This window comes from Petromyzon marinus, chromosome 42, assembly GCF_048934315.1.
Source record: "Petromyzon marinus isolate PM22_M1 ecotype Great Lakes invasive population chromosome 42, UKy_Petmar_22M1.pri1.0, whole genome shotgun sequence".
In the NCBI taxonomy this organism is placed as follows: domain Eukaryota; kingdom Metazoa; phylum Chordata; class Hyperoartia; order Petromyzontiformes; family Petromyzontidae; genus Petromyzon; species Petromyzon marinus.
In genome coordinates this window covers 7,550,351-7,571,371 of record NC_133708.1, presented here as the reverse complement: position 1 = coordinate 7,571,371, position 21,021 = coordinate 7,550,351, and the positions used below count along the sequence as shown (strand labels likewise).

Genomic DNA, 21,021 nt, shown 5'->3' with positions numbered 1-21,021 from the left:
CCACACCAGTCTACCTAGGGGAGACCCAGAACCGGTTCAGCTAATCATCGCTGGTGTTGTTGGCCCTGAGTGGGAATCCAACCCGGCCTGCCGGGTTCGTAGCGCAGGGCGCTGACCGTTGACTCGCCGTGACAAAGACACAAACACACACAACGCATGGTGCGGCATTACAATGCCTCGTGCTGTCTCCGTGACTCAGCGGTTAGGGCGAGCTGCTCGCAATCACAAGGTCGCGAGTTCAAATCCTGGATGTGTGGGCGATTGAGCCTGGTTAGTACTTGAATGGGTGATCACCGGGGCTTGCCGAGTGTCGTAGGCGTGGGGCCGCAGTGAGGTTCGGCCAGGCGATGGCAATGCTTAGTGCAGCGTTCTTCATTGCAAGGCCCCCGGTGGCCACTGACGGCCTCTGGTGGCCTTTAGTGCGGCCCCTGGCGTGCAGCCCCCGACAACACACAAAGAGTGACAACACCCCCCCCCCCCCATCATCACCATCATTGTGCTGCCGTCAAACCCGTCAATGGTGTCAAATTTGTGAAGGCCCCTCACACACTGACGATGTCTCATCGGCGAAAGTGCTCCCCGCCGCCCACCCACCCCCCCCCCTCTGAAAATTATGGAAGAACGCTGTGCTTCGCGTGACCCTTTTCTCGGACGCGTGGCGCTGTGGGTTTTCTCCCGGGGTTCTCGGGTTGTTTGATGTTGTGGCTTTCTGATCCGCTCCTACTGGACATCCGTGAAAAAGAGCTTCATAGCTCGTCGGATTCCTCTCGGATGAAAGAAGATTCGGACTCTGTTCCTGTTTTCCTCACGCTCGGGGCCAAAGGCTCGTGAGCGAAATTTGGCCAAACGTTCAAACAAAGTGGCAGGAACCCTCCTGAAAGAAACAAAGAAACACTTGAGACTCGGTGAAGTTCTCCCATCTGTAAAGTAATCGATTGGAACTTTGTACTCGGGCACGAGCATGGAGCGCACGCGAGCGTGCGAGAGGAAACGCCTTTGCCTGAGAGCTTAAGGAGCCCAACGTTTTCTGTTCCCTGCTATTGTTACAATCACCTACGGCTGTGTTTGTAAAATCACTACGGTAGGGTCGGGGGTGGCGGGGGGAGGAGGAGGATAGGGGGGGGGGGGCTAGTAAAAATAAACAAAAAAATTGGAGGCTGTGGAAGTAATTGCTAATTGATTTTGTCAGAAAATGAGGCGGCCTTTTTTCGCAGCCACAACAATTTCCCATGAGTACGTTGGTCTGAAAATGCCCTTCTTTGGATTGGCTGATGGCTTATTTATACTATTACTAACTATTAGCATGTATTTATTTAACCAGGTAAGGCTCAATGAGCTATAGAGTGCCTTTTCAGAAGCGAACTGGCCACAAATGATAGCTTAAAACAGTGGCTTATCACCATGTGGGAATGTATATCAGCCAAATACTCTTAATGCATGTCGATTCTAAATGTGGAGGGACAAACCGGAGTCCCCGGAGAAAAATCCACACGACCACGATGGAGAGACACACCGCAAACTCCAAATATACAGTGAGGGAAAAAAGTATTTGATTCCCTGCTGATTTTGTACGTTTGCCCACTGACAAAGAAATGATCAGTCTATAATTTTAATGGCAGCTTTATTTGAAACGTGAGAGACAGAATAACAACAACAAAATCTAGAAAAACGCATGTCAAAAATGTTATAAATTGATTTGCATTTTAATGAGGGAAATAAGTATTTGACCCCCTCTCAATCAGAAAGATTTCTGGCTCCCAGGTGTCTTTTATACAGGTAACGAGCTGAGATTAGGAGCACACTCTTAAAGGGAGTGCTCCTAATCTCAGCTTATTACCTGTATAAAAGACACCTGTCCACAGAAGCAATCAATCAATAAGATTCCAAACTCTCTACCATGGCCAAGACCAAAGAGCTCTCCAAGGATGTCAGGGACAAGATTGTAGACCTCAACAAGGCTGGAATGGGCTACAAGGCCATTGCCAAGCAGCTTAGTGAGAAGGTGACAACAGTTGGTGCGATTATTCGCAAATGGAAGAAACACAAAAGAACTGTCAATCTCCCTCGGCCTGGGGCTCTATGCAAGATCTCACCTTGTGGAGTTGCAATGATCATGAGAACGGTGAGGAATCAGCCCAGGACTACACGGGAGGATCTTGTCAATGATCTCAAGGCAGCTGGGGTCATAGTCACCAAGAAAACAATGGGTAACACACTACGCCGTGAAGGACTGAAATCCTGCGGCGCCCACAAGGTCCCCCTGCTCAAGAAAGCACATATACATGCCTGTCTGAAGTTTGCCAATGAACATCTGAATGATTCAGAGGACAACTGGGTGAAAGCGTTGTGGTCAGATGAGACCAAAATGGAGCTCTTTGGCATCAACTCAACTCGCCGTTCTAGATTTGAAGCTTTCGTGACTGCAAGATCCATACTCTTTGGTTCTATTCGGTAAAGTCACGTTACGTGACTTTACCGAATAGAACCAAAGAGTATCAACTCGCCGTGTTTGGAGGAGGAGGAATGCTGCCTATGACCCCAAGAACACCATTTCCACCGTCAAACATGAAGGTGGAAACATGCTTTGGGGGTGTTTTTCTGCTAAGGGGACAGGACAACTTCACCGCATCAAAGGGACGATGGACGGGGCCATGTACCGTCAAATCTTGTGTGAGAACCTCCTTCCCTCAGCCAGGGCATTGAAAATGGGTCGTGGATGAGTATTCCAGCATGACAATGACCCAAAATACACGGCCAAGGCAACAAAGGAGTGGCTCAAGAAGAAGCACATTAAGGTCCTGGAGTGGCCTAGCCAGTCTCCAGACCTTAATCCCATAGAAAATTTGTGGAGGGAGCTGAAGGTTCGAGTTGCCAAACGTCAGCCTCGAAACCTTAATGACTTGGAGAATATCTGCAAAGAGGAGTGGGACAAAATCCCTCCTGAGATGTGTGCAAACCTGGTGGCCAACTACAAGAAACGTCTGACCTCTGTGATTGCCAACAAGGTTTTTGCCACCAAGTCCTAAGTCATGTTTTGCAGAGGGGTCAAATACTATTTCCCTCATTAAAATGCCAATCAATTTATAACATTTTTGACATGCGTATTTCTGGATTTTGTTGTTATTCTGTCTCTCAATGTTCAAGTAAACCTACCATTAAAATTATAGACTGATAATTTCTTTGTCAGTGGGCAAACGTACAAAGTCAGCAGGGGATCAAATACTTTTTTCCCTCACTGTACAACAGGCGCCAGGGTCGGGATCGAACCCACGACCTGCTGTATACCAGGTGAGTTCGTTAACATCTCGCCACCGTGATTCGATGTCCCGGCGTGGCAATTAAACGGACGAGGCGCGTTCTTTAGCCCCCTGCCACTGCTGCAGCTGTTCACCCGGCCGTACGGATGGGCAACACCGCAGGTTACTCGCTCGGCAGGCGACGAGTGGTGGGGCAAATTGTGGCGGGTATTGCCACCCCTCGGGGAGCTCTGAAGCTCCGTCTCGCAGTGGTCGGAGCAATTAATTCAAGGGTTGCACTTAGCACAAATTTCTTTTTTTGTTACTGCAAAGTTTACACTTTGTAAAACAAATTCTTGAGAAGGGAAGGCGGCTCATTTATTTGACCGTCTGGCTCAGATTTATATTTTTTTGTTTATTATAAGTTGTTACTTTTAAACCATTGGGGGTGATTTTATGTAGCGCGGACCGATGACACGGAAATATTTTCACTAATTAGAATGATGTAAGTGAATGGAAAATCGCGTTATTTCGAAATTGAGTTTTGTATAATTGCACAATGTAACACTGCAAGTAGATGGCTTTCCAGTCAAAATAAGTTCACTAATTGCTAACTCGTGAGCATGTTTTCCGTGTATTGATATAAATATATTTATTTAAAAGTGGGGTGCGTTGGCGCAGTGTTCGATTCCTGCTCACGGCCAACACCAGTGACGATTATCTGAACCGGTCCTGGACCCTCCGTAGGTCGACTCAGCCTCGAATAAGTACCTGGTCCGATCTGCAAAGTTATCCGCTGTGGGTACAAAGGCGGACGGGCGTGGTGCTGGCCACCCACCCCCTTGTGTGCCGTGTCGGCCTTCATTGGTGCTCGCTAACAGAACTTGCTGCAACAATCTGTAAGAGCGATATGGGGGAATATTGTTAGTTTTATATCTAGACGCTAAATATCCCCCCCCCATTTGGTTATCAAATGCATGTGCATAGGCTTCAAATGGCACACAAATTATTCCGAGAGAAAGTGCTACGTGTAGCGACAGCCGCTAATTTTGTCACGATATTTTTAAGTGTTATGTTTATTTCTCGCTGACCTCACGCGTGCTTTCACCGCATTAATATTACATCAGAGAGATGTAGCTGCACTCAAAAGGTCCGTCATCATGCATTGTTAATATTTGATATCCTCCAGTAACTGTTACTTCGGCTGGAGTGACTGAGTAATTTTTTTTTCAAACCATAAAGCAGCGACAGCAGCAAACTCATAATGTGTAGCTTTTTTAGCATTCACCTGCGTGCCGTGTGCCTTTGTGTTTTCTACGATGTTCCTTATTTCTCAGCGGCGCTGGTGGCGGTGTGGGGAGCGGTGGCGCAGTGATTAGCGCGCTGCACTACGAACCCGGCCCCCCGGGTTTGATTCCCGCTCATGACCAACACCGGTGACCATTATCTAAAACCGGTCCCGGGCCTCCCCTAGCTCGACTCAGCCTCAAATGAGTACCTGGTGCGGTGTGTAAACATCGCCACTGGGGAGACAAAGGCGGCTGGGCGTGGTGCTGGCCACCGACCTCCCTTGTAAGCCCTCATAGGTGCTCGCTGACACGACTTGCCCCAGCAGTGTGTGAAGGCTACACGGGGAAATCGTTGCCTCTGTTACTAGGTCGTCATTTTTTTATGCGGCTTTACACTGAGAGTGTTTTTTTTGCTATTAGAATATCACCACAGTTGCAAAATTAGGATGATTACGATTACTCTGTTTCCCAGTCATCAGCGAAAAACTTGTTTTGTTATTATCATGATTCATAATTTAAGTGTTAAGGGACGATGTGGGGGTAGTCACTGTGCGGACATTTTTTTTCCATTTCACACCAAACCTGACAAGTTCCGTGCATTTTGTCACACGATATCAGTGCAACTTCGATTCGCAAACCTCTGGCTTCGATTGTTTTGGGAGTCGTCAGGACACTTCTGATGGCGACGCCCAGGAACTGTTACGTCCGTCTGTCCGAGGCCACGTTACGTAATGTTCATCGAAAGCTACAATGCCGTTGATATCAATGGCTGCCAAAAGCTCACCGCAGCTCACCATTGCCTCTAGCAAGGATCGGTGCAGGTTTTTGGAGCCTCATTGGCGAGCGTAAAGTTGCGCATACCAGGGCTGTTCCAAAAGTACCGGGACTGCTTTGATTTATACAAAGCAAAAAGGGCGACGTACCCCGTCAAATGTATCTCCTTCAAAGTAGTCTCTTCCTGATCGAACACGATATTGATTCCAGCGGGCTTGCCATTTGTCAAGGCATCTTTGGTAGTCTTCTTTCGGGATGGCGCCTCCGATGAACACGGTTGGCTGCGTACTTTGCGAAAGAAGTCCAACACACACAACGTTCCGAGTTGGTCCCGAGTTGCATTTTTGATGATGGTTACCACATTATGATTTTTTTTTACTTCTAGGGAGCGTTTCAATCGAGGGGACAGGAAAAAAAGTAATTTGGTGCCAAATAAGTACACACTACACCACTGCTATACACTACTGCACCATTTCACTATACAACTGACACTATACCACACCACTAAAGTACTGACACCACTTCGCTGCACAAATACACTACACCATTACACTCGTATCCTTACCTCATTCAATCAATGAATCACTCATTCCACTCATGAGTTTACTCAATCCTCTTAATTCCTTCATTTCTCATTCATCCCTCATTCACTCACGCATTCTCTCGTTTATGCTTTCTTAATTATCTCACTTGTGATTCATTCAGTTACTCATTCCTCAATGCTTCACCAACGTTAACTCCTTCGTTATCCACCTCGTCTGTTCGTTGACTCATTTGCACCACACACTGTGTTCTGACGAACAGGAGCAAACATTTGAATTTGCAGTGCACATCAGAATTTTAAGGCAAAGCAATCGAATGAATGTCACAGTACGCATGAACAGCATTGCGTCAACGATCTTTCAAGAACAAAATATAATTTTAGAAGTACATTTCTCTAACATCGACCCGCATTCCAATCACTCATTATTTTTAATAAATTATCAATCTTGCATCATTATAACATTCCGTCCAGCACGTCCCCAGCAAGCTCTCTGATGCTGTTGCTATGAACAGCGTTGCTAGGGACACCGTTGCTAGCGATGCTGTTGCTATGTGCAGCGTTGCTAGGGACACCGTTGCTAGCGATGCTGTTGCTAGGGACGCCTGTCGCGAGGCTGACAGTTGGACCTCGCGGCAAGCAGAGAATACATTTGATTTAGTAGTGCATATAAGCGCATTAGTTTAACAGGTTTTTGAATTCTGTAGTCTAGATAAGTGGGGTTTTTTTTCACTGATAACTCAGCAACTCAAGGTCATAGATGTGTAGTGAGTTCAACTCAGTCACAGACGTAGACTTGGAGACAACACATTTATTCAACTCCAACACACGGGGTAATTTTCCCCTTAAAAGAATAACAACCTATGGTGGTGACCACCAGGCTAACTACACTAGTTACTACACTAGTTACCACGTGACTGGTGTAGTTAGCCAGATGGTGACCACCAGGCTAACTACACTAGTTACTACACTAGTAACTACACTAGTTACAACGTGACTAGTGTAGTTAGCCAGGTGGTGACCACCAGGCTAACTACACTAATTACTACACTAGTTACTACACTAGTTACAACGTAACTGCTTCTACGGACCGGGACCAATAGGTCGGGTCCAGGTCCACGTGTTGGAGACTCTTTGAACGTAGAACGTAGACGAAGGGTTTCTTCAGGATGAACAACAAAAACAACAACCCCGGTCCCTCTGGGGACCCGGCTTGTATTCTCTGCGGCGTGGCCGGCTCCGCCCTTGGCCACGCCCACCTTCCAGAACCCTCGGGAAGGATCTGGGTCCCAACCACGTGACCACCCCCAGCGCCCACTTGGGGGCCCCTTTGTAGACTTAACTGGTCACGTGTCCTCGCGGGTCAACCAGAGTGCCATGGGTTTTAGTAACCTCGTTCCTACGGCCGGCACCCACACACCCTGTCCTGTAGGGGCTTGCACTGCACTCCAAGCGTGGTGCCATCCAGCGCTATCAGTCAGCGTTCACCGGGCCCCTCCAGGGCCGGTACTACACTCACACCGCTGTAGTATCCGCGATGTCGCTACACCGGACGCCGTGACCCTCTAGGGGCGGCACTTCACGTTGACATTCCGCGATGTCACCACAGATGAGTTTTTATGTATCACCCACCCTTAGACGACGTGCTTTTAAACAATACCTATTTTTTTTACTTGTATGAAGTAAAAAAAATGGTACAGACAAATAGGGGTGGGATTTTACATGGACTTTTTAAATAGCGTAACGTTTAAGCTCCGTGCGAGTGTGATAGTGGTGCATGCGTTAGAACGCGCATGTCTTATCAAATTCTGAAAATGTTCTCGAATCGTCAATTCCCTCCAAAAAGAAAACTAAAACACTGAGGATCCCTTAATAGACTGGCTTGCGAGCTTGCATTTGTACACGTTTATTAAATATGCATAAATATAAAACAAAGACACAGATCCCTGTACAGCCTTAACAGAATGTTGGGGCAAGTGCTGTTTGCAAGCACCCATAAAGGTCAGGATGGCACACGAGGGTGCGGGTGGCCATCACCACGCCCATCCGCCTTTGTCTCCCGAGTGGCGATGTTTATACATCGCACCAGGTACTGATTGGAGTCTGAGTCGACCTTGGGGGAGGCCCAGGACCGGTTCAGATAATCATCACTTGTGTTGGTTGTGAGTGGGAATCGAACACGGGTCACCGGGTTCGTAGCGCAGCGCGCTAACCGCTACTCCTCTACCGCTCCCCACACACCCACACAGTTCGGCATCTCATTCTTAATCACATCTGATTGCGAGTCAAATTACTACGATGTCGCATTTTTGCAAAACATTCTGAAAACAATGTACAGCCATTCGGCAATGCTGTGCTGGATGGAGGCTGTTGTTCCATCACCATTAGATCTGCCATCATCACCGTCATCATCCCTTGGGGTGATGGCGTGTGCTGCCCAAGCGCACTTACTCCTCCTCACAGTCAAATGTGATTGTCTACGATTCTCATTTGTCTTCACGATCCTCGTGCTCCTTTATCTGTCTTTCATTACGAGGACATGAGAGAGGTTGCACGCGAGAGGGGGCCTTTTCGGTCGGTCCAGCCTGCTTGGCTGTGAGCGGCAGATCGACTCCAGGTTGTCATCAATGTCTTTTTCCCACGGGTGCCCCAGTGAGTGAATCGGTCTCCACCACCGCGTGTTGAAGTGGGCAGCCGCTTCCAGACTCCCTGCAACTCTCATAGAACACAATCGCCTCCCGGCCTCAGTAAGATAACTTCCCCGCGCGTGTCTTCCACTCACGCGGCCTCTGGTTCCTTATAAACCGAGTGACAACTTTCGCTTCTTTGCAAACGTGTTTTCCTTTACGGCCGAGCGGACGCGTACATTTTTTTCGGAGCGACTTTATTTCGTTTTGCTTCGAAACACGCGATAAATCCAATACATCAGAAAGAACACGTAACCTCGATCATCTCGGTGCGTTGTCTCTGGGAGAGGACGAGACGCACAAATTGCTCGCTCGCGACCAGGCGCGCGTGTTCTATATAGATGCGGGCAATAAACGTCCCGCATCTGTTCGCTGTCAAGCAGCAGTGGTACCATACGTGCAACTCAAGGGGCGGACGACCGCTCTCTGTAACCGCTGAGAAGGAAAGCCATCGCGAACACGGGTAACAATCTGTGCACCATTGGGTCTGTAGGTCTGGCGCTGGTCGGACCGGGACTGAAACCGGTTCAGGGTTTAATCGAGTCATGGCCCGCGTTCAGCGGAGCTAGGTATAAGCTGGACCAAGTTAATGCTCAAGAGATCCTCTGGATTCTTGAATAAAAACAAATCTAAAGTTATATTAAATAACAGCTCAGATTCCAATCGTAATAATCACAAAACAATGCATTTTAAAAAGCCAATTAATCTCACGCCATTGCTTACTTGTCTCCATCTCTTGAACATTGTCTATATCTCTCCTACCAACTCACTCGGAGTTTATAAATCGAACTGAAATTACGTAGCCGAGTGTGTCAATCACTATCCCACCATTCCCCTCGTGTCAGCAGCAGTCTCATCATCACCATCAGCCAAGGTCAATCCATTGCTGGATGAAAGCCACCTGAAGCTCCTCATGATTCTGAGATGTAATATACCCCCTAGCGCCTGCAACAAAGAGCCCACTTCCTCGTTCCATCTCCTCGGCGGACACCCTATCATCTCACCACCAGTCGCCACGGTGGCAAGGTGTTTTATCTCTCGCCTGGTATACAGCAGGTTTGTGGGTTCGATCCCAATTCCTGACGCCTGATTTATATATGAAGTTTGTGTGTCTGTCTCCCCGTGGTCGCGTGGATTTTTCTCCGGGTCCTCCGGGTTTTCCCCTTTACATTTAGAATCAAAGTGCGTTCAGAGTATTTGGCCGCTATAAATGTCCACGTGATAAGCCACTTTGTTGAGCTATCATTTGTGATAGGCCAGGGCGCTTCTGAAAAAAAGACCTATGTAGCACAGTGGACCTTACCTGGTAAAATAAAAAAAAAATTGTTAGTAGTTTTATATAGCGCATTCTATCGAGCTGGAGGCTTGGGAGAAACCAAAACCAGACCAGGTTAGATGTTCGCCCATTTTTCTGCACCGTGCGGCATCTTACACGATCCGTGTCTTTTGCATCTGGGAACTGAAAGCAATATCTCGATATTCATAACAATGTCAACTTTTCTCAATTTAAAAAAATGCATCCACGCAAAAAAAAAAAATCACCTCCATGTGCCGTGCAGTTTGCGTCAGAATCAAAAGCACTCGTGTGTGTAACTCTAACGGGAAAATGTTATCGCTTGAACACTGTATTAAATATGCGTCCTACACACAACTATATAATTCAAAATATTCTTAAAGGGGTTGTGCTGAGGTCGGCTCATAAAGAAGCCACACATCATAAGCACTAATTTGCTTTTTTTGCCAAGCTCAGGAGCCGTTGTTTATTACCCCCCGGATCTGCCAAGCCACGCGGACATCGTGCCACAAAGGGGCCCTTATCTCATTCCGAGTAAAAGTCCGGTGTCTTCACGTGCATTTGCTGCTTTGTCATGGACCACTGCGAATCGTGCTGTCTCATTCCTCAATGTGGGCCTCACCCATGAGCCTGTGTCCCCATAGAAGCCTGGCCCTACGTGAACCCTGAGCCCTAGCTTCGGTGCGCCGCGTATCGTCGTTATGCTTATTTGCGCAGGAAAGCGTCACCAAGGTTTTTGCAGTAGCGAGGCAACGTTGCTTGCTGCAGTGTGCGTAATCTAATGGGAGTGATTCTCAGTATAATTTTTAAGCATTGGGAATGCTTTGGGTCAATAGCGTGGGTTCGATTCCGACCCTGACGCCTGCTGTATATTTGTAGTTTGCATGTCTCTCTCTCTCTCTCCCCGTGGTCGCGTAGATTTTTCTCCAGGTCCTCCGGTTTTCCCCTCCGCAATTAGAATCAACATGAACGCGTTTTGAGTATTTGGCTGCTATACCATTTCCACGTGATAAGCCACTTGGTTGAGCTATCATTTGTGGCCAGGTGGCTTCTGAAAAAAGAGCAACATCGCTCAGCGAACGGCTCCTGCCCGCCGTGGAGGCTGCTGCTGCTGCTGTAGTAGAAGCAGCCGCCGTGCCCCCCCCCCCCCTCCCGTGCTTTGTAACCTTCTGACCCCCGTTGCCCCATACTGGACATGGTTGAGGAAAAAAAAAAAAGCTTTGTAGACCATCGGGTCCCCTCCGGTACAAAATGCAAATATTCTGATCCTGCTTTGTCGTCGCGGGCGCGCGCAGGTAGCGCCGGCACCTCGGTGCTGTTCAACGAGAACGGCGACGCCCCCGGACGCTACGACATCTTCCAGTACCAGCTCACCAACACCAGCAGCCCCGGCTACAAGGTCATCGGCCAGTGGATTGACCTGCTCAAGCTGGACGTAAGTCCTCGTCCGCCCCGTCGTCGACGACGAGATGCCTCCTCCACCCCTCCTCCACAAACCACCACCCCCTTGCCCCCCCCCGCCCCCGTGCCCCCTCCCTCTCCCCGCGCCCCCACCATACTCTCAGCAATCAGCGCACAAATAATCACGAAATTGCCGGAGAGGTGCCTAGGGAGCCACAAACCATTTGCTGGATTGCTCCGGACCCAGGTCGAGTGACCATGGAGCCAGCAGACACGCCGAGTATCTGGCTGTGTGGTTTGTTTTTTGTCCACCCCACCCGAACTCTTAGCTCGTCAGACACAACGTGACAATATGACGTGCTGGAATTGGCCCGAGCGTTGTGTTCAGTGGCGGTGCTAGGTATATATCTATAGATATAAAATTAATTAATTAATTAATTGATTAATTGACATGATAACATTTAGTCACACAAGAAGCCCAAGTGCCCTCCCCTACGCATGAAACATCGGTGTGCGGAAAATACCAGCTCGAGTTCAGATCTGAATACAAGTTACAAGCTGCATCATATTCTTAGTTTTTTCGGTAAAGTCACGTTGAAGAGAAACAACAAAATAAACCAACACACCTGATGATGACCGTTTGAGTTATGGTCGAAACGTCGTGAGAATTTTTTATTGTTTTATATATATTTTGTTATTTTGTTGTTTCTCTTCAACGTGACTTTACCGAAAAAACTAAGAATATGAATTACTGCAGTCACGAAAGCTTTAAATCAAAATTTAAGCTGCATCATGTCACTCATCTTTCTCTTTCCTGTGTTTCTATGCCCTTGCCTAGCTCCATCTCTGTCTCTTGTTTACAGCTCTCTCATTCCGCTACATCTCCCTCTCTCTCATCACTTTCTCTCTCCCACTCATCTCGCCCCATCTCTGTCTCTTGTCTCCATCTCTCTCGTTCCACTACATCTCTCTCATCAGTATCTCTCTTCCACTGATCTTGCTCCATTTCTGTCTCTTGCCTACAGCTCTCTCGTTGCACTACTTTTTAGACATTTCTCGAGCAATTTCTAGCGCCCACGCTCCCCCCCCCTCCCACCGAGGAGCGTTCTGCTCGTTATAACAATTGATTTCCGGCCGTGTTTAAACAAACGCATCTCACGTGATAAAAACGTGTCAACATCGACGGTGCAACAACGCTGAGCGTAATCTTTGCTTCTTCTTCTGCAAGCCAAGTTGATTTCCATTGAGCCTAGCAGCCCTGCTCAGACAGATAGTTGTTGTTTTTTGTCATTATCTGTCCCTGTCTGAAGATAGCCGGAGGCATTGGTCTTTCAAGCTAAGCTATACATCAAAAACATTGTTTTAAGCCCAAGTGTTTGCCCTATTGGAACGTAACTTTCAGCCTGTGTACAGACGTACGTGTGTGTGTGTGTGCGTTTTGTTTGTGACACAGTTGCTAACAGACTGCTTACTGGTTTGCTTCTCCACCCACCAGAGTATTATAGCGCAGCGGTTAGCGAGCTGCGCTACGACCCCGGCTATCCGAGTTCGATTCCCACTCACGGCCACCAACACCGGTGCCGATTATCTGAACCAGTCCTGGGCCTCCACCTGAGGTCGACTCAGCCTCAAATGAGTACCTGGTTGCTCATACCGATGAGAAGTGTTGAAATGAACTGATTACAATTCGCTACCCATCCACCAGTGTCGGCTCTGGATCCAGAAGACATGACCAGGAATCAAGCCGAGAATGTTGATTGATACACAACTCTCTATCAAAGGCAAATACAAATGTTCCCCATATAGCCTTTGGCGGACTGTAGGGGCAAGTGCTACTAGCGAGCACCTATGATGGGGTAGGTGGCCAGCACCACGCCCGGCCACCTTTGTCTCCCCGGTGGCGATGTTTTTTACTTTGCACAAGGTACTAATTTGAGGCTGAGTCGACCTAGGGGAGGCTCAGGACAGGTTCAGCAACTTGTAACTGTGTTGGTCACGAGTGGGATTGAACTCAGGTTGTAGCGCAATGCACTTTCTGTTGCACTACCACTCCCCAAAGACAAAGATCCCCCATACAGCCTTAACACATTTTTGGGGTAAGTGCTGTCAGCGAGCACCTGTGAACCGCAACAAATAGCACAAATGGGGCGTTGTGGCCAGCACTACACACTGCACTGGGTGCTCATTTTATGCTGGGTCGATCTAGGGGAAGGCTTAGGGCTGATTCTGACACAGGGTCGGAAGTGGGACTACGCCAGCACTCAGCTGCAATCCTGCCTGCTGACCATCATACAACAAAGATCACCCGTATAGCCCTTGACAGACTCTTGGGGCAAGTGCTGTCATCGAGTACTCACGCATATACAAAGACAAAGATCCCCCATATAGCCTTAACAGACTGTAGGGGCAAGTGCTGTTAGCAAGCACCTATGAAGGCCGGAATGGCGCACGAGGGGGTGGGTGGCCAGCACCACGCCCGACCGCCTTTGTCTCCCTAGTGGCGATGTTTACACACCGCACCAGGTACTCATTTGAGGCTGAGTCGACGCGTATACACAAACACAAACACACACGTGGCAACCGCGCATGCAGCGCCATACATTTTAATTGTGGCGACGTAAATACCGCGCCCTTTAATGAGCTAATTAGCGATGCTCGTAATGAACGTGATATATGCGCTGTGCATTTGTGTCCAGCGCTGGAGCCCAAACTGTACACACATTTTTACCACTTAATAATGCACCGACTTGCGAAATCATTGGCTGTGGGGAAATAATGGGCTTACTCATACACCAAACGTTGTGTCCGCATTAATTCGACCTGTTTAAATATGTATGCTCAGGGAGAGGTTACCGCAGAGTCTGCTGTTAATTAGAGCGAGGGGATACTTAATAATCATATTAATTGCTTGATATTTAGCTGCGGGGCGTCCACTTGCTTTGCCAAATCCTTTTAGACGTAATAATAATAATAATCATGGTAATTAAGCCAATTAACAGACACGTGGCCACTCTGAACGTTGAGGCAGATTTGTTTTAATAATGCCATCAAATACCTTGCTCGCAACAGGTAATGGGGCGGTGGTAATTGTGTTTGTTTGGGCAACGCAGCCTTACCCCATGGGGGCTGGTGTCAAGCGAGAATGTGAGCTGCCCCGACCCCTATGTCACCCTCACGACAATCTGAACGTAATGTATGATGAGTATGTAACTGCAATGCGTCACGTGTCGCGGTATGATGTGTTCTCCTTCTCGATGTGGACGTAGAGCAACGACTCCAATTTTACATTCAGGTGGTCAAGCCCAGATAGCCGCGTCACGAGCAGCGGACTGTGTCACCGTCGCTGCGATCTCTCCTTCGTATTTGACCAACTTTCACGCTTGAACTAAACTATATATATAAAAAAAATTAATGAAACTAACCTATTTTAATTGTACCAGGTACGCGTGTACGTTGAACTTCTTTCGCACCGTACCGAGCCAACCGTGCTAATCGGAGATGCGGTAAGGCCCCACTGAGCTCTGTAGCTTTTTTTTCAGAAGCAACCGGGCCCACGAATGACAGCTCAACGAGGTGACGTCTCACCACCACGTGAACATTTTACAGCGGCCAAATACTTGACACGCGTGTTGTCTGTTAATGCGGAGGGAAAAACCGGTGGAGCCCGGAGGAAATTCCACGCAACCACGGGGAGAGAGAGACGCGCAAACTCCAGATATACAGAAGGCGTCAGGGTCGAGATCGAACCCACGACCTCCTGCGTACCAGGAGGTCGTGGAGATGTTAAATCAGGTGGGGAGAAGGGTGGGGGGGTAACCGTGATAGTGCTACTACAGCGGTGATGAAGTTCTCTCGCAACGGCGATATATTTCCTGGAAAAAAAAAAACTTCTGAGAGCCATTGGCTGCTGAGAGCCATCGGCTGCTGAGAGCCATCGGTTCCTTCACTCAAGCGGTGGCCCACCACTCGCGCTGTGCCTTTCCCATCTTTCACCACAATTGCCATCTCGAGCGCGGACGCGTCTGTTAACCCTCGGTAGATTCATCCCGTGTGCTGAACAAAAGTAAAGCGAAATTTGCCTGTCGAATGTTTCCCAGCGGGTAAGGAAGTATCAGCAGGATTCACGTTTGTTGTTGTTGGCACGCGCACATCTGTGTGTCTGTGTGTGTGAGTGTGGCAGTGAGGCGGTTAGCGTGCTGCGCTACGAAACCGGCGACTCGGGTTCGATTCCCGCTGACGGCCAACACCAGTGACGATTATTTGAACTGGTCTTCGGCCTCCCCTAGGTCGACTCAGCCTCAAATGAGTACCTGGTGCGGTGTGTAAACATCGCCACTAGGGAGACAAAGGCGGCCGGACGTGGTGTTGGCCATCCACCGCCTTGTGTGCCGTACCGGCCTTCATAGGTACTCGCTAACAGCACTTGCCCCAACAGTCTCTTGAGGCTATCGGAGGGACCTTTGTCTTTGTCATGCAAGACATGGCACCTGGGTCTCTCCCATGACCCCCTGTAAGTTAGCCTTCGACACTTTACATGGCCTCAAAGTGCACCTAGCCTGGCACCAGCATTGTGGTGATATCCCCACCACTTAGTGGCCAATGGTGGCTGTTGTTGCTGTGCAAGACATGGGGAGCTCGTCGCGTAGCAATTACCCGGTGACCCAGATTCGATTCCCGTTCATGACCAATAACAGTGGCATATATATGAACCGATCCTGGGACTCCCTCTGGTGTCGTGTACAAACTTCATCAGAACGAAGGAGACCAAGGCGGCCGGGCATGGTGTTGGCCAACACCACTTCTCAATAGGTGTTCCCCGTGAAGGCCTTTACGGGTGCTGGTTAACAGCACTTTTTTTCCAACTGTCTGTTAAAGCCGCACCTCCGATAGCGGGGTTGTCTACGCACATACGTGCAAAATGGAGTTCAACATAAATACGCACATACGTGCAAAAGCTACGCGGTGAATCCTTGTCTGTGTGTGCAAGCCCAGCGGGCATTATTTGTCGTGCAATTTGCATCCAGAAAGTGCCAACACGATCAGAAATATTTGCTCCGGCACCAGCTGCACCGACGAGGATGTAGATTCCAAACGTGCGGGTAATTCCTCAGCTTGCCTCCCTTTAGAATGTTCAGCGACGTCACGTTAGATCACGGCCTTCATCGGGCAGAAATATGGCTCGCCGTTTGTGGATGATGCGATTTGCATGCGGGAACGCGCGTCCACGCGCGGTGCAAGTGACGCTTGCTCAATCCGATGAAATGCCGTCACGAGCCGTAACCATTTCAGGGATGCAACGGTAAAACACACCGGCGTGTTTGTTGTTGTTGTTGCTGCTGCTGTTGTTGTTGTTGTTGTCAGTTTCTTCCATCGTCTCCTTTTCCCAGTTGCTTTTGTCCAGTTTAAGGTGGCAAAACATTCCATCCTAAGCCAGGCGTTCAATGTGGGTAGCTGTCAGCACGGCATAGGCACAGGTCACGTGTGATGGGGTAAAGTGTGGGTACTCCCAACCACTTTTTCCTTAGATGTCTCGCCGGAATGGAAGAGTAGGCCTAGACACCCTCTCGAGCTCCCTCTCGTGCGAGCCCCCTTCCGCCAGCAGTGGCGTGAGAAAGCAACTGCGGTGCTGCTCCTTTATCTTTACGCAATAAGTAACGTGATTGTTAAATCAAATTTCCAAAACACAGCATCGTACGTGAAATCAAAAACCGAATCTTTCCCACACGAAGCGCCAAGAAAGTGAACTGGAAGCCTAATCTGGATTTGTACAGCATCTACATGTACCCACATCTTTGTACAAATGTGCATATGCATACATAGAAACAATAAATAGTATGTGTATTGTAACATACGCAGAATGGATCCATGGCACGTGCAGTTGGGCATTTAAACGATTAGGATGTGATGCAAGTGAGGTTTGACCAGGGCAGTTCCAGGAAAATGTCATCTTGTATTCGGGTGGCAGCAATTAACTTGTTGTGTTAAACCACTTACTCATTCGCCCACTCATTCACTAATTCAATGTGCCGAGTTAGTCTCGAACTCACCCAACTCACTCACCCAAACACTGACTCGCTCACCCACCCACCCACTCGACTTGCCACCTATCTGGGGTTGACTTGGAGCAGGCCATGGATTGAGCACTCTTTCGCAGTGCACCGCCGCAGTTTTGATCATCTCAGACCGGTGCCAGGAGTCGGCAACCAAAACAACAAGAAGAGACGTTTCTTTCGAATTCTGTACAACAACAACAACAAAAAAAACAACTCAATATTTCAAGAGCCGCTATGCACTGTGTGATAAATTCACGGAAAGGTCTTTAATAAGAGGCCCCCGCACGCGGCTTCGGAGCCGAAGGTTTTCCGACCCCTGACCATGGCTAACGGAGAAAAATAAACTGAACTAAACAGTTTTTTATTTATTTTACCAGGTAAGGCTCACTGAGCTATGTAGCTCTTTGTCAGAAGCGACCAGGCCATCACAAATGACAGCTCAACGAAGTGGCTTATCACGTGGCAATGTGTAGCAGCCAAATACTCAGAACGCGTCGTGTTGATTCTAAATGTGGAGGGAAAAACCGGAGGACCCGAAGACAAATCCACGTGACCACGGGGAGAGAGAGACACGCAAACTCCAAATATACAGCAGGCGTCAGCGTCGGGATCGAACCGACGAGCTCCTGTATACCAGGCGAGGTAGTTGACATTTCGCCGCCACGGATTTAGATCATGGCAGGAGTGAGATGGGTCCGGGTTTAGGTCTGCGGTGGAAGAGATAGCAACCTACGGATTTAAGGGATATCTGATGAGAGCGGTTGGCTATGTAGGGTGTGGACAAAGTTCAACATACGTAAGGCGCTTTTGAGATGTTGGGGGTATTTAAAAGCTCCCGTTAAACGCAAATCCACATTCCCCAAATCCGTATTCCTTTGTCACGCACACGAGCCAGACGTCTAGCGGTACCCACGCAGAATCTACCGCAACCGTGTGAAATGCTTGCAGATGAATTAGTATGCCTCGACAGATTCCGTCCTCTCTTTGTTTTATGCATTTTTTGGGGGGAGTAAATTGATTAATGCTGTGTTTGCCAAAGCGTAAACAATTGCTTTAGCTGCCTTCTGTTCATATATATGTTAATCAGTCATAATCATAAAGCCTACTCCACTTGTGGTGAGCGCACGTGGAAATGCTGTGCAACTTTTGCGCTGTTTGTTTTGTAATAATTGCTTTGTTTCAACATTGATTATCGCCGTATACACGATTAACACCGTACTAAAATCATACAGACGGTGCCTTACAGGCGCGCCGCGAGTGGCTACGCATGTGGCCTGCAAACCAGCACAGCGAGAGTCTGTGTGGACCGCGGCACACATTCGGGGAAACTTCACCCCCTACCCACGGACAGCGTGTGGTTGCCGTGCCCTGTTGGCCAGGGTACGGCAGTTGAGCAAGCGGGTTAGTCCCCATCTGTGTCGGGATTGAGCGTCACGCCCTCCCGGGTCCCTGCACACGCGTGGGCTTTTGTGGCGCGATGTTAACTACCTCGCCTGGTGTACAGGAGGTCGTGGGTTTCGATCCCGACCCTGACGCCTGCTGCTGCTGCTGCTGTATATTTGAGGTTTGTGTGTCTCTCTCTCTCTCTCTCCCCGCTCGTATGGCGTGTGGATTTAGGGTACACTTTTCGCAAGGCGCGGCACGTGCCCACCATAACGGTGACCGCGCCCGTAATAATGGGGGGATGCGCACCGTTATAACGAGGATCGAGCGCCGTTATAACGCACAGCACGCCCGTTGCTATAACGCCGTGTCTGAGCAGTCGACGAGCGGTTTGGGGACCCTGGACTATGCACGCTGGATGATACATAGCAACACAATGTTGTCACACGGTTGTTGCTCACGTTAAATTATAATCACGAGGGTTATCGTGACCCCCGTGTTATGCACAGATGGGCTGACAGACAGCAAATGCGTAAAAGCTTTCGACCCTTAGTCGCTAAGCTTTAAATATATAAAGCGGTAGATTTACCGCAGGTAAGCCTCCACGTTAAACTTCTTTCGCTGATCGTTCGTAGCCAACTGCTCTAATCGGATGTGCGGGGTCAGGACAACAAGGACTAAATATAATTCATCATCATCATTATCAGCAGCAGCAGCAGCAGCTATGATCAAATCCACTGCTGGATGAGGGCCTCCCCACGATGCAACAATCCACCCAGAACCTACGCACGAGCCACTGATTGCTCCATCTCTGCAGCGGACGGAAAAAAAACCCCGCTCTGGGGAGCTTTCCCTCCCTCTCTTTGTTGCCACTCGGCAGTCACGAATGTAATTGCGCCCTTGTTATTAACCATCGCCATTATTTTTATTATTTTGCTGTCATTTCCAGAAAGTTGTGAATTAAATCGTTGATTTAGAAGATGTGCCACCTCGGCGATTCTGCTGTGAGTCGCAGCCTCAGAAGATGTGTACAGTTTTTGTTTGACATTTGTATTAATTTCAGCTCTATTGCACGGGCGACGTGCGATTGTACAGTTGTTATTATTTAGATTGAAAAACTCTGAAAACGCATTTCTTTAGACACTGCTGGGCGTTTGGCTTAGTTTGTTGTCCTACCCCCGCACTGCCATGCTAGCGCGGCTGGCTACGTACGGTGCGAAAGAAGTTCAGCGAACCTACGCACAATCACGGTTACAGAGTTCGCGATAACCAACAGCGAGTACGGTGCTGTACACGCCACGGGAATAGGGAACCGGTTGAAAACAACAAAAAACAACAACAACAAAAAACGCAAAAGCGTGACTACTTTTTGTTTGTTTACAAATAAAAAAAACAAGGAAGGGTCGAAAATTACAAATAATGGCACGCGATGGAGGCGAAACACCCCGGCTCCCACCTTGCTGCTGCTGCTGCACACGAGGGGATTCAGAGGGGAGCAGCGGTAGATCGTGGTGATCCAGCACTCGCCCAGTGGCTCCAGTCGCTCCAGTTAACTCCAGTAACTCCTCGCTCGCTCGTTCGCTTCCTTATCGCTCTTCTCACGCAACTGCCGTGGATGCAGTTCCCGTTACGCTCACGCGTTCTTTCCACCTCCCGGTGTTGAGGACTCCGTTCTACAAGCGCACACTGGCTGACCCACTCGCACGTCTACTCACCTACTCAACCACCCACTCACCATGCTGCAGGTCACAACCACGCGCTCACTCACCCACCCACTCATTCACCTATACCCTCACACACCCACTCACTTCATCTATCATCTTCTCAACACAACCACCCACTCACTACGCTGCAGGTCACTACCAAACACTCTACCACCCGCTCCTTTACTCATCCACTCACTCACCCACTCACTCATCTATTCACTCACTCACCAACTCACTCACCCACTCACCCATCTACCCACTCAGTCACTCACCCATCTATTCACTCACTCACCCAATCACTCACCACACAACAGTTCACAGCCGCTTCTCTTTTCTGCTTCTTCCCTCCCGACGTCTCCATTTGCCCAATTCAACAAACGCCTTCACGCGTATTGCATCTTCAACAGTGCCGACTGTTGCTGGCCCGCTCGGCGTTGAGGACCTCCGGGCCTGTGCTCGGCAATTTGTCATCATGGTAAATAAATCGATAGAAGGTCGACACCCTTTTGTTCGTCCGCTGATGCCAACACTCGCTCGTGACACCTCCGATCTGTGGGCGATCAAAGAAACATTTCTTTGGCAAGACTCCACAAACAATTCCTGGCACATCGATTGCAATCCCGGCGGGGGGGGGGGGGGGGTGGTGGTGGGGGTGTG

The 21,021-nt window shown here is 48.9% G+C and overlaps 1 protein-coding gene across 4 annotated transcripts in view; it reads left to right on the top strand.

The window, feature by feature from the left end:
- LOC116951132 (metabotropic glutamate receptor 8-like) overlaps positions 1-21,021 on the top strand; it is a 253,016-nt gene that overhangs the window by 201,442 nt on the left and 30,553 nt on the right. For all 4 annotated transcript variants that reach the window (XM_076073489.1, XM_032969575.2, XM_032969576.2 and 1 more), the window contains one exon: positions 11,117-11,256. In XM_076073489.1, the coding sequence (XP_075929604.1) occupies positions 11,117-11,256 (140 nt within the window). The remainder of the gene's footprint in view (positions 1-11,116; positions 11,257-21,021) is intronic.